The sequence below is a fragment of the Sceloporus undulatus genome, chromosome 6 (genome assembly GCF_019175285.1).
Source record: "Sceloporus undulatus isolate JIND9_A2432 ecotype Alabama chromosome 6, SceUnd_v1.1, whole genome shotgun sequence".
NCBI lineage: Eukaryota > Metazoa > Chordata > Lepidosauria > Squamata > Phrynosomatidae > Sceloporus > Sceloporus undulatus.
In genome coordinates, this window is record NC_056527.1 from 71679806 (window position 1) to 71691861 (window position 12056).

Genomic DNA, 12056 nt, shown 5'->3' on the forward strand with positions numbered 1-12056 from the left:
ATTATTATTATTATTATTATTATTATTATTATTATTATTATTATTATTATTATTATTAAACTAAACCAATTATTGGGAGAAAAAGACACAAGTAGCCCTGGAAAAATGATAAAGCATGTCAGTGTAATCAGGCTCCCCGGACTTCAGTGGTATTGAAGAATCATGGCAAAACTGTCAAGACTTTTCTGTCTTTGCAGTGAGTCTGAAGAATTTGAAATGTTTGTCACTTCCATGGGCTTCTAGAGACTCCCTGTTGAGCTTGGGGAAAGTGGGAGCGATGTCATTTTTCTCAAAACAATAATAGTAGAAGCAAAGAATTGCCAAGATCCATTTTGCTGGGGACACAAAAGCTACCAACTATCCCAGTGATGAAGTAATGTAAAGTCTGATGAATGTAAAGTCAAGTTCTCATGAATAAGTACATAGTCTATACTGTCAAATGCTGGATAAAACAGTTCACCTGGAAGCACCTACACAGAAACAGAAATAAGCAGCTGAGTCTTCCCCCACTTCAAGATTAAATGACAGGAAAAGCATATCTGCATGGGAATTTTTGGGAAGAAGTGGTCAATGCAATACACTAGAAACCAGGAAACAAAGTCAAAATATTATAAAATGATTAATGAAAGAAACATCTTGGAATAATTAAATCTGTATTACCAGATTTAAATCTGTAATACCAGGTTACCAGTTTCTAATAGATCATGTTGTGGAACAAAAATACATTACAAAAGCAATTAAAGTACAATCAAATTAATCAAGAATAAATGGCTACGTGAAAAGCTGGAATTTCAGCATTAATTTAATTCCTGGATTAAATTTTTAAACAAGTCATTAATTGACTGGGCAGGGCTTTGTTGTTGTTGTGTGCCTTCAAGTAATTTCCAATTTATAGCAACCCTAAGGTGAACCTGTCACAGGATTTTCTTGGCAATATTTGTTCAGAGGGCTTTTGCCATTGCCTTCTTCTAAAACTGAGAAAGTGTGACTTGTCCAAGACCACCACTTCTGGAAGGTTCTTGATTTCCATCTCTGTGTTAATGTATCAGTTTGGGAATCAGTGTCAGAATCTGTCATATTCTGTCATACGATGGATGTTGTTGTGGTGTATAAGCATATTTAACTAGTGTTTTGGTTATACAGAAGAATGATGGGAGGAATATTACTATTTGAAGGGATATCATATTACAGATGGAGCAAGCTTGTTTTCTGCTGCTCCAGAGACTAGAATGCAGAACAATGGATGCAATGGATGCAAATTGCAGGAAAAGACATTCCACCTCAACATTAGGAGGAACTTCCTGACAGTAAGGGCTGTTTGACAGTGGAACACACTCCCTTGGAGTGTGATGGAGTCTCCTTCTTTGGAGGTCTTTAAGCAGAGGCTGGATGGCCATCTGTCAGGGATGCTTTGATTGAGATTTCCTGCATGGCAGGGAGTTGATCTGGATGGCCCTTGTGGTCTCTTCAACTCTATGATTCTATGAGAAGATGGAAATCTCTACACCATTCCTTCAGAGACACTGACAATTTTTGAAGTTGTATATCTAGGTTTGACATTATTTATCCAGGGTTTATCCTTTAACCTTGTAACCTTATACTGTTAACTCATTTAATTATTAATTATTGTCCTGTTGAGCTAATATATCATCCATTTTTCCACTGATCCACAATAAACTCTCAATGTGTTTTCAGATTTTCTTATTCTATATTCATTTTGCTAAAGATATTCGCATTATCATTTCATGATATAGTAAAATTTGCCAATTTCAAATAAACATAGTCCTTTGATTCTCAATCAAAAAATTCTTCTACATATATACTTGTTCTCAAACGTTTATTCATTTGACCAGAGATTTACATTTTTAATCTGAGCAATTAATTGTCACAGCAATGTCAAACCATGCTTCTCCAAAGAACTAGGACTGTATGGTACAGTATATCTATGAACTGAGAAATTTTACTTCAGTATTTTAATATTTTTACTACAAAAACATGCCATAAATAAATAATTGGCACAAAGTGCATTACACATATCTTAAAGCGCACAAAACAGCTAATTTTTAAAACAATAGAAACCAAGACTCAGTTTTTTAAAGGAATGCAGAAAATGTCAATTACATATTTTCTCCAAATAAAATAATTTGGTTTATGTTAATTTGATAACACTTTTTGTAAAAAGTATGGCTGAAAGGAGGAACAAAAATAGAAGATATAGAAACAGAAATAGTTATAATCTTTATGAAGTCGAAGGCTTTCATGGCTGGCATCCATAGTTTTTTGTGGGGTTTTCGGACACATAGTCTGAAATACCCAAAAAAAAGTTACAAGCTTTGTTATAAAATTATGTCAATAGAATAAATAAAATAGTATATTCAGTGGTTCTCAAACTGAGGGGTGGGACCTCCAGGAGGATGTGATTGCTGATCAAGAGAGGCATGAGACTTAGAGGCTATGCTCCCCCTCCTCCTCCTCCCCAAACTTCTGTTCTGGTGGGGGAAGCAAAAGGCAAGGAGGACACTTAGAGCAGCCAGCTCTGCCTGAGGGAGGAAGAGGAGGAGAGCAGGTAAGCTTGCTGCATCATGGCCTGTAGTGGGGACCATCCAGAGCCACTTCTCTTCTGTCCCCACCCCTCCCAACACTGCCCCAGCTCTTAGGATGAGATGCTGCTGCATTAATATATTCATGGATATACATGAATGTGTGAATAAAAATATGCAGACTGAGAAGTGTGAAACTTCTGCATATATATATATGTAAAGGGGGTCACAAAGGTAAAAAGTTTGAGAACCATAGATATATGTCAAATCCACAGGTAAAAGATAGTTGAGTTGTGAACTCCCTTAAACTTTCAGATATAACTGAAAGTGCATACACAACCTCAGAATCTTCTGTGGACTTCATGTTCCATTTGAATTTAAATAGTGTGAGATGGAGTGAATAGTGTGAATGGAGACCACAGTAATCCTTTTTGACCAAATATGTACTGCAAATATTCCCATTCTCTCAGTGAGCATATGTTAGTGTGTGCACCTGCATATAGTTTTGAATCCAAAAAATAAATTGCCCTACTCAAAGAAGGTATCTGTGACTCATGCTTTATCAAAGCAACTTTTGATTTTTGAAGGAAGCTTTCACTTGAATGAGATGACAAAGTTGTCATTAATTAAGATGCCTGCATATGAGGCAAAAGAACACTTACAATGTGGCAATCTTTTCAGTGGCTCAGGGAAATAAAAACTCTACTAGGCCTTACCAGTGTGGCTTCTCTTGTGAACCATAAGAACATTGGGACCGATGCAAATTATCCCACAGACATCACACTTTAGCTTTCCATTAGGGAGTCGAATGCCTCCAACTCCTGATATGGCTTTGCTGCCACTGTGTGAACCATTCATTTTCTCTCCAGAGGCATCAAGCATTCGTAAATCCTCTGCACATTCTTCCCCATTCATTTCACAGGCACGCCCATTCTCTTCATCACTTTGTGCCTCTATTTTAATATTACTGGCTGAAAGAAACAATAGAGGGATGCTGCTCAGTGTTTTTTAAATGAACAAAAACATTCTGGCAAAGAAACAATGAACACAAAGGAAAGCATTTCTCAGCAGAACTTTCAATACACTTGAGGGGCAAATTACTGCTGCACTTACATTTCTACGGATGTTATCACACGGGGGAAATGGGGGATATTGGAAGGCCAATGCAGTGTGATCCCGAATGCAATCATGGAGTTTCACGTTGTTGTGCGAGAGTTTATCACATGTAATCGAAGTCAATGCTAAGTTAATTCGAACCCAATCCAGGGTCAACCGAGAGATGTGTAAATTCGGGGAAATACAGAATTTACAAATCCTGTTCCACTCCTAAGTTGCGTTCAATTCGAATTTGGCAGGTATGGAATGCATGTCTTGGTCACTCTTGGATTGCCTTCGAATCAGACTAAAATTCCCAAGTTCCTTTGCTGGCTGCATTTTTTCCCTCCCTCTGGGTTTGGGGGGCTTTTCTCTCAGCCTCTCGGAGTACTGGAGCTGTTTTGGGTATGAAGCAGCCCTCCGCACAGACACACACACACACTGCCTCCCTCCCTTCTCCTCTCAGCCCTTTCTGGCTCTTTCCCTTTGCAAACTCATCCTCTCCAAATGGAGGGAAGGGATTGGCCAGGGCTCTCTTTCTGTCTCGTGACCCTGTCACAGGGTTTTCTTGGAAGGTTTATTCAGATGGAGTTTGCCATTGCCATTTTCTGAGGAGGCTGAGAGAGTGTGACTTGCACCAGGTCACCCAGTGTGATTCGATCCCTGCCTTCTAGAGTCATAGTCCAATGCTCAAACCAAGTACAAGGTTGCTTTGGACTGGTTTTGAATTGAATTCCCTAAATAATGTGAAATAAGGGGTAATGAATGAACAAATAATGTGAATTGCCTAAATAACGTGAAATAAAAGGTAATGAATGAAAAAATAACATGAATTGCCTAAATAATGTGAAATAAAGGGTAATGAACAAACAAATATAAAGTTATAAAGTTATTCCCATAAAGTTATATTCCCAGTAGATTGAACTCGCTGCCAGAGACTGGTGAAAAGGCCAGGTCATCAGGGGCCTTAATGTTGGAGTTTACCAGAGGATTTTTTGAGGAGGAGTAATGCTTCAGTCATTACTAAAGACTTCACAGTATGGACACTAAGGGAACTGCTGCAGTCACATGCAACACTTGTGGGATGTTTGTCTTCTTGCCTACAAAAGTGGAGAACTTCACTTGCACCAAGTGCAAGTTGGTAGCACTCTTGGAGCAGAAAGTACAGCAGCTGAAGTCCAGAGTAGCTACACTTCAGCATAATAGGGAGCAAGAGCATTTCCTGGACAGAACGGAACTAATGATCTTGGAAGAGTACCACACAGCGGAAGTTGCTGGGGCGGAGGAGGTCACTTCACATACACAGGAGGCAGACAGCTGGCGGAATGCCACACAGAGAAGTAGGCCAAGAAGGGATTGTTTTGGGAGCTTGCAGTTAGAGAATCGATTCAAACCTCTTTCCCTTATCAAGGAGGACGAGGAAGAGCAACATGAACAGACTTCAGGGACAGAGCAGGGGAGCCTGAGAGCTCCACAAGAGAGAACAGTCGCTGCTAAGCCTTGGAGCAGGCGTGTGGTCATAGTGGGGGACTCCTTGCTGAGGGATATAGAACCAGTGATTTGTAGACCTGGCAAGATGTCTCAAGAGGTGTGTTGTCTCCCTGGGGCAAAGATCTGTGATGTGACAGAGAGGCTGACAAGACTGGTCAAGCCTACTGACCAATACCCCTTCCTTTTGGTCCATGTGGGAACCAATGATACTGCAAGACACAGCCTTCAGAACATCAGAAGGGATTAGGAGGCTCTTGATAGGAAGCTGAAAGAAATGGATGCACAAGTTGTCATCTCGTCTCTTCTGCCAGTTGAAGGGCACGGTCCAGGAAGGGAGAGGAAAATAGCAGATGTGAACAACTGGCTCCGCAGATGGTGCCGCCGAGAACGATTTGGATTCTTTGATCAGGGCCCGCGGTTCCACGAGGAGCGAGTTCTTACAAAGGACAGGTTGCATCTCACGCCAGTTGGAAGAAATGTTTTTGCCAACAGTACCAAAAACTTGATCAGGAGGGCTTTAAACTGAGTTTTGTGGGGGAGGTAGACAATATTAAGAAAGGCAAAATGGATGGAGAATATAGTTGAACTGACATAAAGGAAACAAGAGAAATAGTGCAAGGACCCAATAGTGGGAGGCAAAAAATATTTCACAGGCAGCAAGTAAAGGGGACCCATGGTCTGCGATGTCTCTACACTAATGCAGAGAACATGAGAAATTAGCAAGATGAACTCAAACTCCTAGTACAGCAAATATGATATAATAGGCCTCACTGAAACCTGGTGGGATGAGTCTCATAACTGGAATGTAGAAATAGAGGTGTATAACCTTTTTAAGAGAAATAGGCCAAACAGGAAAGGACGAGGAATAGCACTATATGTCAGAGATATTTACACCAGTGAAGAGATCCAAACATCAATACTGGAAATTAGGTGGAGGGCATCTGGATAAAAATTAAAGGATAGGGAAACAACAAGGATATTATGGAGTCTGCTACAGACCTCCCCAGTCAGATGGAGGAATTGGATGATGCTTTTCTAGAACAGATGACTACACACTCAGAAAGGAGAGATGTTTGCTGGAAGTCAAACTCAGCAAAATTATCAAGGTCTAGCAAATTCCTCACTTGCCTCGAAGATAATTTCATTGTCCAAAAGGTGGAAGAGGCAACAAGGGGGTCAGCTATTTTAGATCTGATCCTAACCAACAAGGATGACGTGGTTAATGGTGTGCAAACGGTGGAATCATTAGGTGGAAGTGACCATGTTCTCCTGTGGTTTGTAATACAGTGGAAAGGAGAAGTCAGGCATAATGGGACACGCATTCTAGATTTTAGGAGAATGGATATCAGTATACTTAGTGAAGTATTGAGGGTAATCCCATGGTCAGAAATACTAAAAGATAAGGGAGTTCAAGACGAATGGGAGTTTCTCAAAAGGGAGATAATGAAGGCACAATTTCAAACAGTTCCAGTGAGAAAGAAAAATGGGAGGCGTCTCAAGAAACCAGGATGGATGACTAAGGAACTTTCAACGGAGCTAAGTTTTAAACGGAACATGTAAAAGAAATGGAAAATGTGGGAAATCACCAAAAAAAAAAAAAAAAAGGAATTCAAAGAAATAGCAGGCATTTGTAAGGGTAAAGTCAGAAAAGCTAAAGCGCAGAATGAACTCAGGCTTGCTAGAGAGGTTAAGAACAATAAAAAGGGCTTTTTTTGGATATATCTGCAGCAACAGGAAGAAGAAGAAGGAAATGGTAGGGCCACTATGTGGAGAAGATGGCAAATTGTTAACAGGGAACAGAGAAAAGACAGAATTACTCAACACCTTCTTTGCTTCAGTCTTCTCAGAAAAGGAAAAGGGTGCTCAACCTGAGGATAATGGAACAGAGGACAGAATAGGGGAATTTCAGCACAGAATAAGTAAAGAGATAGTACAGGAATATCTGGTTAATCTAAATGAATTTAAGTCTCCAGGACCAGATGAACTACATCCAAGGGTATTAAAAGAACTGGTGAATGTAGTATCGGAGCCATTGGCAATAATCTTTGAGAACTCCTGGAGAACAGGAGAAGTCCCAGCAGACTGGAGGAGGGCAAACGTCCCCATCTTCAAAAAGGGAAAAAAGAGGATCCCAACAATTACCGTCCAGTTAGTCTGACATCAATACCAGGAAAGATTCTTGGGCACGTCATTAAACAGAGAGTCTGTGAATATCTAGATGGCAATTCCATAATCACAAAAATTCAATATGGGTTTCAGAGAAACAAGTCATGCCAGACCAATCTGATCTCCTTCTTTGATAAAATTACCAGCTTCGTAGGTAAAGGGAATACTGTGGATATAGTATATCTTGATTTCAGGCCTTTGACAAAGTTCCCCATGACATTCTTGCAAAGAGGTTATTGAAATGTGGGCTAGACAAGGTAACTGTTACATGGATTTGTAATTGGTTGACTGGCTGAACCCAAAGGGTGCTCAACAATGGCTCCTTTTCATCCTGGAGAGAAGTGACCAGTTGGGTCCCACAGGGCTCTGTTCTGGGGCAAGCGTTATTCATCATCTTTTTCAATGCCTTGGATGACAGAATTGGGAGCATACTCATCAAATTTCCAGATGACACCAAATTAGGAGGAATAGCTCCAGAGGCCAGGATAAAATGTAAGGTACTGCACTTAGGGCGGAAAAATAAAATGCACAGATATAGGATGGGGGACACTTGGCTGAACGAGACTAAACGTGAAAGAGATCTAGGAGTCCAAGTAGACCACAAGTTGAACATGAGTCAACAGTGTGATGCGGTAGCTAAAAAGGACAATGCAATTTTAGGCTGCAGCAGTAAAAGTATAGTGTCTAGATCAAGAGAAATAATAGTGCCACTATATTCTGCTTTGGTCAGGCCCCACCTGGAATATTGTGTCCAGTTCTGGGCACCACAATTCAAAAAGGACCTTGAGAAACTGGAGCGTGTCCAAAGGAGGGCGACTAAAATGGCAACAGGTCTGGAAACCATGTCCTATGAGGAACGATTTAGGGAGCTGGGGATGTTTAGCCTGGATAAAAGAAGGTTAAGAGGTGATATGATAGCCCTGTTTAAATATTTGAAGGGATGTCATATTGAGGAGGGAGCAAGCTTGTTTTCTGCTGCTCCAGAGACTAGGACCCGGAGCAATGGATGCAAGCTGCAGGAAAAGAGATTCCACCTCAACATTATGAGGAACTTCCTGACAGTAAGGGCTGTTCGACAGTGGAACACACTTCCTAGGAGTGTAGTGGAGTCTCTTTCCTTAGTGGTCTTCAAACACAGGCTGGATGGGCGTCGAATATGCTTTGATTGTGATTTCCTACATGGCAGGGGGTTGGACTGGATGGCCCTTGTGGTCTCTTCCAACTCTACGATTCTATGATTCTATTCTATGATTCGTTTCAGTGCGCAAGTAATTGTGAAGATACTTGAATTACTTGTACATAAAAGGTGCTACAAGTCAAAAGACATCAATGGAAACGTTTTCTCTCACTAAACTGAATACACTATAAGTAGACATTTTGTCACATACAGTAACTATTGCTGCCCTGATAGGTGATTGTTATCTTCATGTACATGCATTGCAGATCTGAAAATATAGAGAATGAACTGGATGAATAGAGTTGCATTCAGTTAGAATAACTTCATCAGGCAGAAGCAATATATATGGCCAGGAAAAGCATGAGGTTCAGCTCTTGCTGGACTGGAGCACCTCAGACTAGTTGCCTATAGGATTAGGCATTGGAATGCTCTCATGTTTCTTTTTTTTTAAAAAAATCATAAAGTTGGAAACTAGAACATTGGGGGAGAAGACCAAGCTAGGCACTTTATTCCTGAAATATTAGTTTTCTATATTCAGAAAACATTTTATTAAAAAAAAAATCAGAGAGTAAATTTGTCCACCAACTGCACAGCAAAACCTCTGTCATATTATTGTGTTATTCATATAGCTTTGTTCTTTTCCCTGAAATTATATTATTTATATTAGAAATGAGAACCTTTTGGAAGGGGGAATCTTTAGACAGATATCATTAAAGTATGGAACTGCACTCCCTGGCATCATTCCACTACTGGCTCAAGTGCCAGTTGGAGTTTTTCAAACATCACCTTGGTTAGCCTGTTGTGCCAGCTCAGTGAACCCATCTTCATTCTTCAATACCGTCCCTTTCTGAGGAGCCCCAAACGTACTGCTCATTTATTGTCCCAACTCCTCACTCAAGAGGAGGAAGGACTTTTGGGAGGTGGCAGGATTTGAGGCTTTCCATCTTCAAATTTTATCATTTTACCAAGGCCAGGGAAATGTCAAAAATGCAAATCAAAATCTAAATATATGTTGTAATAAAAACATATAACTTGAAATGTTCAAAAATAACAACACTAACAGCTCCACTTCAGTCTGAATTGACCTCAGACTCAGTGTAGAACAGATACAGGGAATGAATGAGACAGGTAAGCCTGCCCCATAAATTTTAATGGGTTTCATTTAAATAATCAGACTAGCATGGATTCAACCCACTGTACTTTATTCCTGTTCTCCAGGTTGCTTCATTTTCCAATTCTAAATAGAAAATAGAAATGGGGTTGCAATCCGGTGCATATACCTGGCAATAAATCCCACACATGCAGTGGGACTAACTCCTGCATGAACATGCTTAGAATTGCTGTTCACATGGCCTAAAAAATATAGGGTCTTTAGGAACTGAGTTTTATGAACATATCAGTCTGATTTGAGAACAAGGACTTGGTTTGTTTCTTTTTAAAAAATAATGGTTTAGAGCAATTAGATACAATAACTGTATCAACCTGTGCCGATTCTTGTCATACTGCTTAATGCTGGTGTGGAAAATTAATCCCTTCTACCAACATGAGAAAGAAACACACACAGACACAGAGACACACACACACAGAACCTGCCAAGCTCAAAGATTACCAAATGTTGTAAAAGAAATGGGGCCGCCTGACAAAGCAGATTGGCCCTGTTGCCGCGCCACTTCTCTGGCCCAGGCTGTTCCCAGCAGCCCAGGTGCAGGGATGCCTGGGCCGAGATTGGCCCAGGCGGGTGGAAGGGGAGGCACTTCCAGTCCAGTGCTGTGGACTACAGGTCCCAGTGTGCCTCAGGACCCGGAGGTGCCCCCTGATTGGGCGGCGTCATTCTCCAGCATCACCCGGGATTGGTTGGGAGGCTGGGAGGCAGGACCACCCCTCCTTCCTGGCCTCCCATTGGCTGCCAGGCCTATTTAAGGCCAGAAGGCACTTGGGCCAGTGCCATTGCCATGCGGCTTGCCTTACCCACCCTCCCTCTTTGCTGTTGGGTTGCTGTCACAACTTTGTGGTCGCATAGGTCTAGGATCTGTGGGCGTGGTTTCCAGGGCTGCGTAGCCCTGGATTGGGAGTCCAAATGGGACACGGGGGTGCTCAGGCCGAGGCGGTGCAGCCATTGCGGGGGCTACATCGCGACAGCGTTACCCATTGACAAGGGACAAATGTGCGAACGATCACATGTGTAAACATGCGATCAACTGCATGGCTAGTTACCAGCTGGACGCTTAAGAGTAGTGATGTAAGGACAGGTTGCTTACCTGTAATGGCATTTCTTCGAGTGGTCATCTGCGAATACATACAAATGGGTTGTACTGCGCCTGTGCATTGCTGTTCGGAAACTTCTGGAATCACTGGGCAAAGTTAACTTTGCAACTTTTAGCAACTTTTTGGCGGTAGCTCCGCCTATTCCTTATAAAGCCCCTGGTTTCCCGCTCTTTCCCCAGTTCTGAAATTAACGCTGCGTAAGCGACATGAGAATGAGCCAATGAAGAGCAGGACACTGAGGGGAGGACGGGCAGGATTTGTATGTATTCGCAGATGACCACTCGAAGAAATACCGTTACAGGTAAGCAACCTGTCCTTCTTCTTTGTGGTCTCTGTGAATCATACAAATGAGCTGAGACTGACAAGCTCAGGTCAGAGGCGGAGGGAGTGTCATCAGACCCGAGTAAGGTTCAAACAAAGTGTGTTTATTTTCCACAATAAATATGTTGAACCAAGAAACCTGTATCAGTCATTATTCTGGTACGTTAAAGATAGCACTTAACCTGTGCAAGGCATAAGGCACATAGATAACACATAAGGTCATGCAAGACGTATGTAAACCATCAGAAAGTTGTAAACAAGCCAACTGGCAAAAGCATTCCCTTTAGAACATGTAAATCATTGGAAATGTACATATTTAACAAAAAGACATGGAAATGCAGTGCAATCAATGCAACCCTGAGACCAACACTGCCCTTCCAAAGGCTGCATCCCATTTGGGCCTGGTGTCCAGCCTATAGTGCATGATAAAAGTCAGAGGCTGGGACCAAACAGCAGCTTTGCAAACATCCTCCAAGGGGACCCCAGTCAAGAATGCGGAGGATGCTGCTACCGCCCTAGTTGCATGGGACTGAACCCTAGCCAGGAGGGGTCTGCCTAACAATTCATAGCAGAGGTGGATGGTACCAGCCACCCATTTAGAAAACCTCTGCGCCGTCACAGGCAGTCCTTTCTTCGGTTCCAAGTAGCACTGGAAGAATCTCTCGGAACGGCTCGAACTTGCAGTTCTGTCCAAGTAGAAGGCCAAAGCCTTCTGAACATTCAAAGTGTGTAGACTGTGTTCGACCTCAGTGGTTGGGTTCGAAGCCAGGATGGGCAAAACAATGTCTTGGCACATGTAAAAGGCAGACACCACCTTAGGCAAGAAAGTGATGTCAGTATGCAGGACTACCTTGTCCTTATGGAACATAAGGAAAGGCTGGTCCCTCCGTAAGGCACAGAGTTTGCCCGCACGACGGGCAGAAGTGATGGCCACAAAAAAGGCAGTTTTCTAAGTCAATAGTCTCAAGTCCATTGTGGCCATAGGTTCAAAGGGCTTGGAT

The 12056-nt window shown here is 41.9% G+C and overlaps 1 protein-coding gene across 2 annotated transcripts in view; it reads right to left on the reverse strand.

Moving 5' to 3' along the window:
* Positions 1-12056, reverse strand: part of IKZF1 (IKAROS family zinc finger 1) — a 150492-nt gene that overhangs the window by 40197 nt on the left and 98239 nt on the right. Inside the window, exon 5 of one of the 2 annotated variants that reach the window (XM_042476757.1) lies at positions 3257-3511. The exons of the other annotated variant lie outside the window; for it this stretch is intronic. Within the exon in view, the coding sequence (XP_042332691.1) occupies positions 3257-3511 (255 nt within the window). The remainder of the gene's footprint in view (positions 1-3256; positions 3512-12056) is intronic. 2 annotated transcript variants of the gene reach the window in all.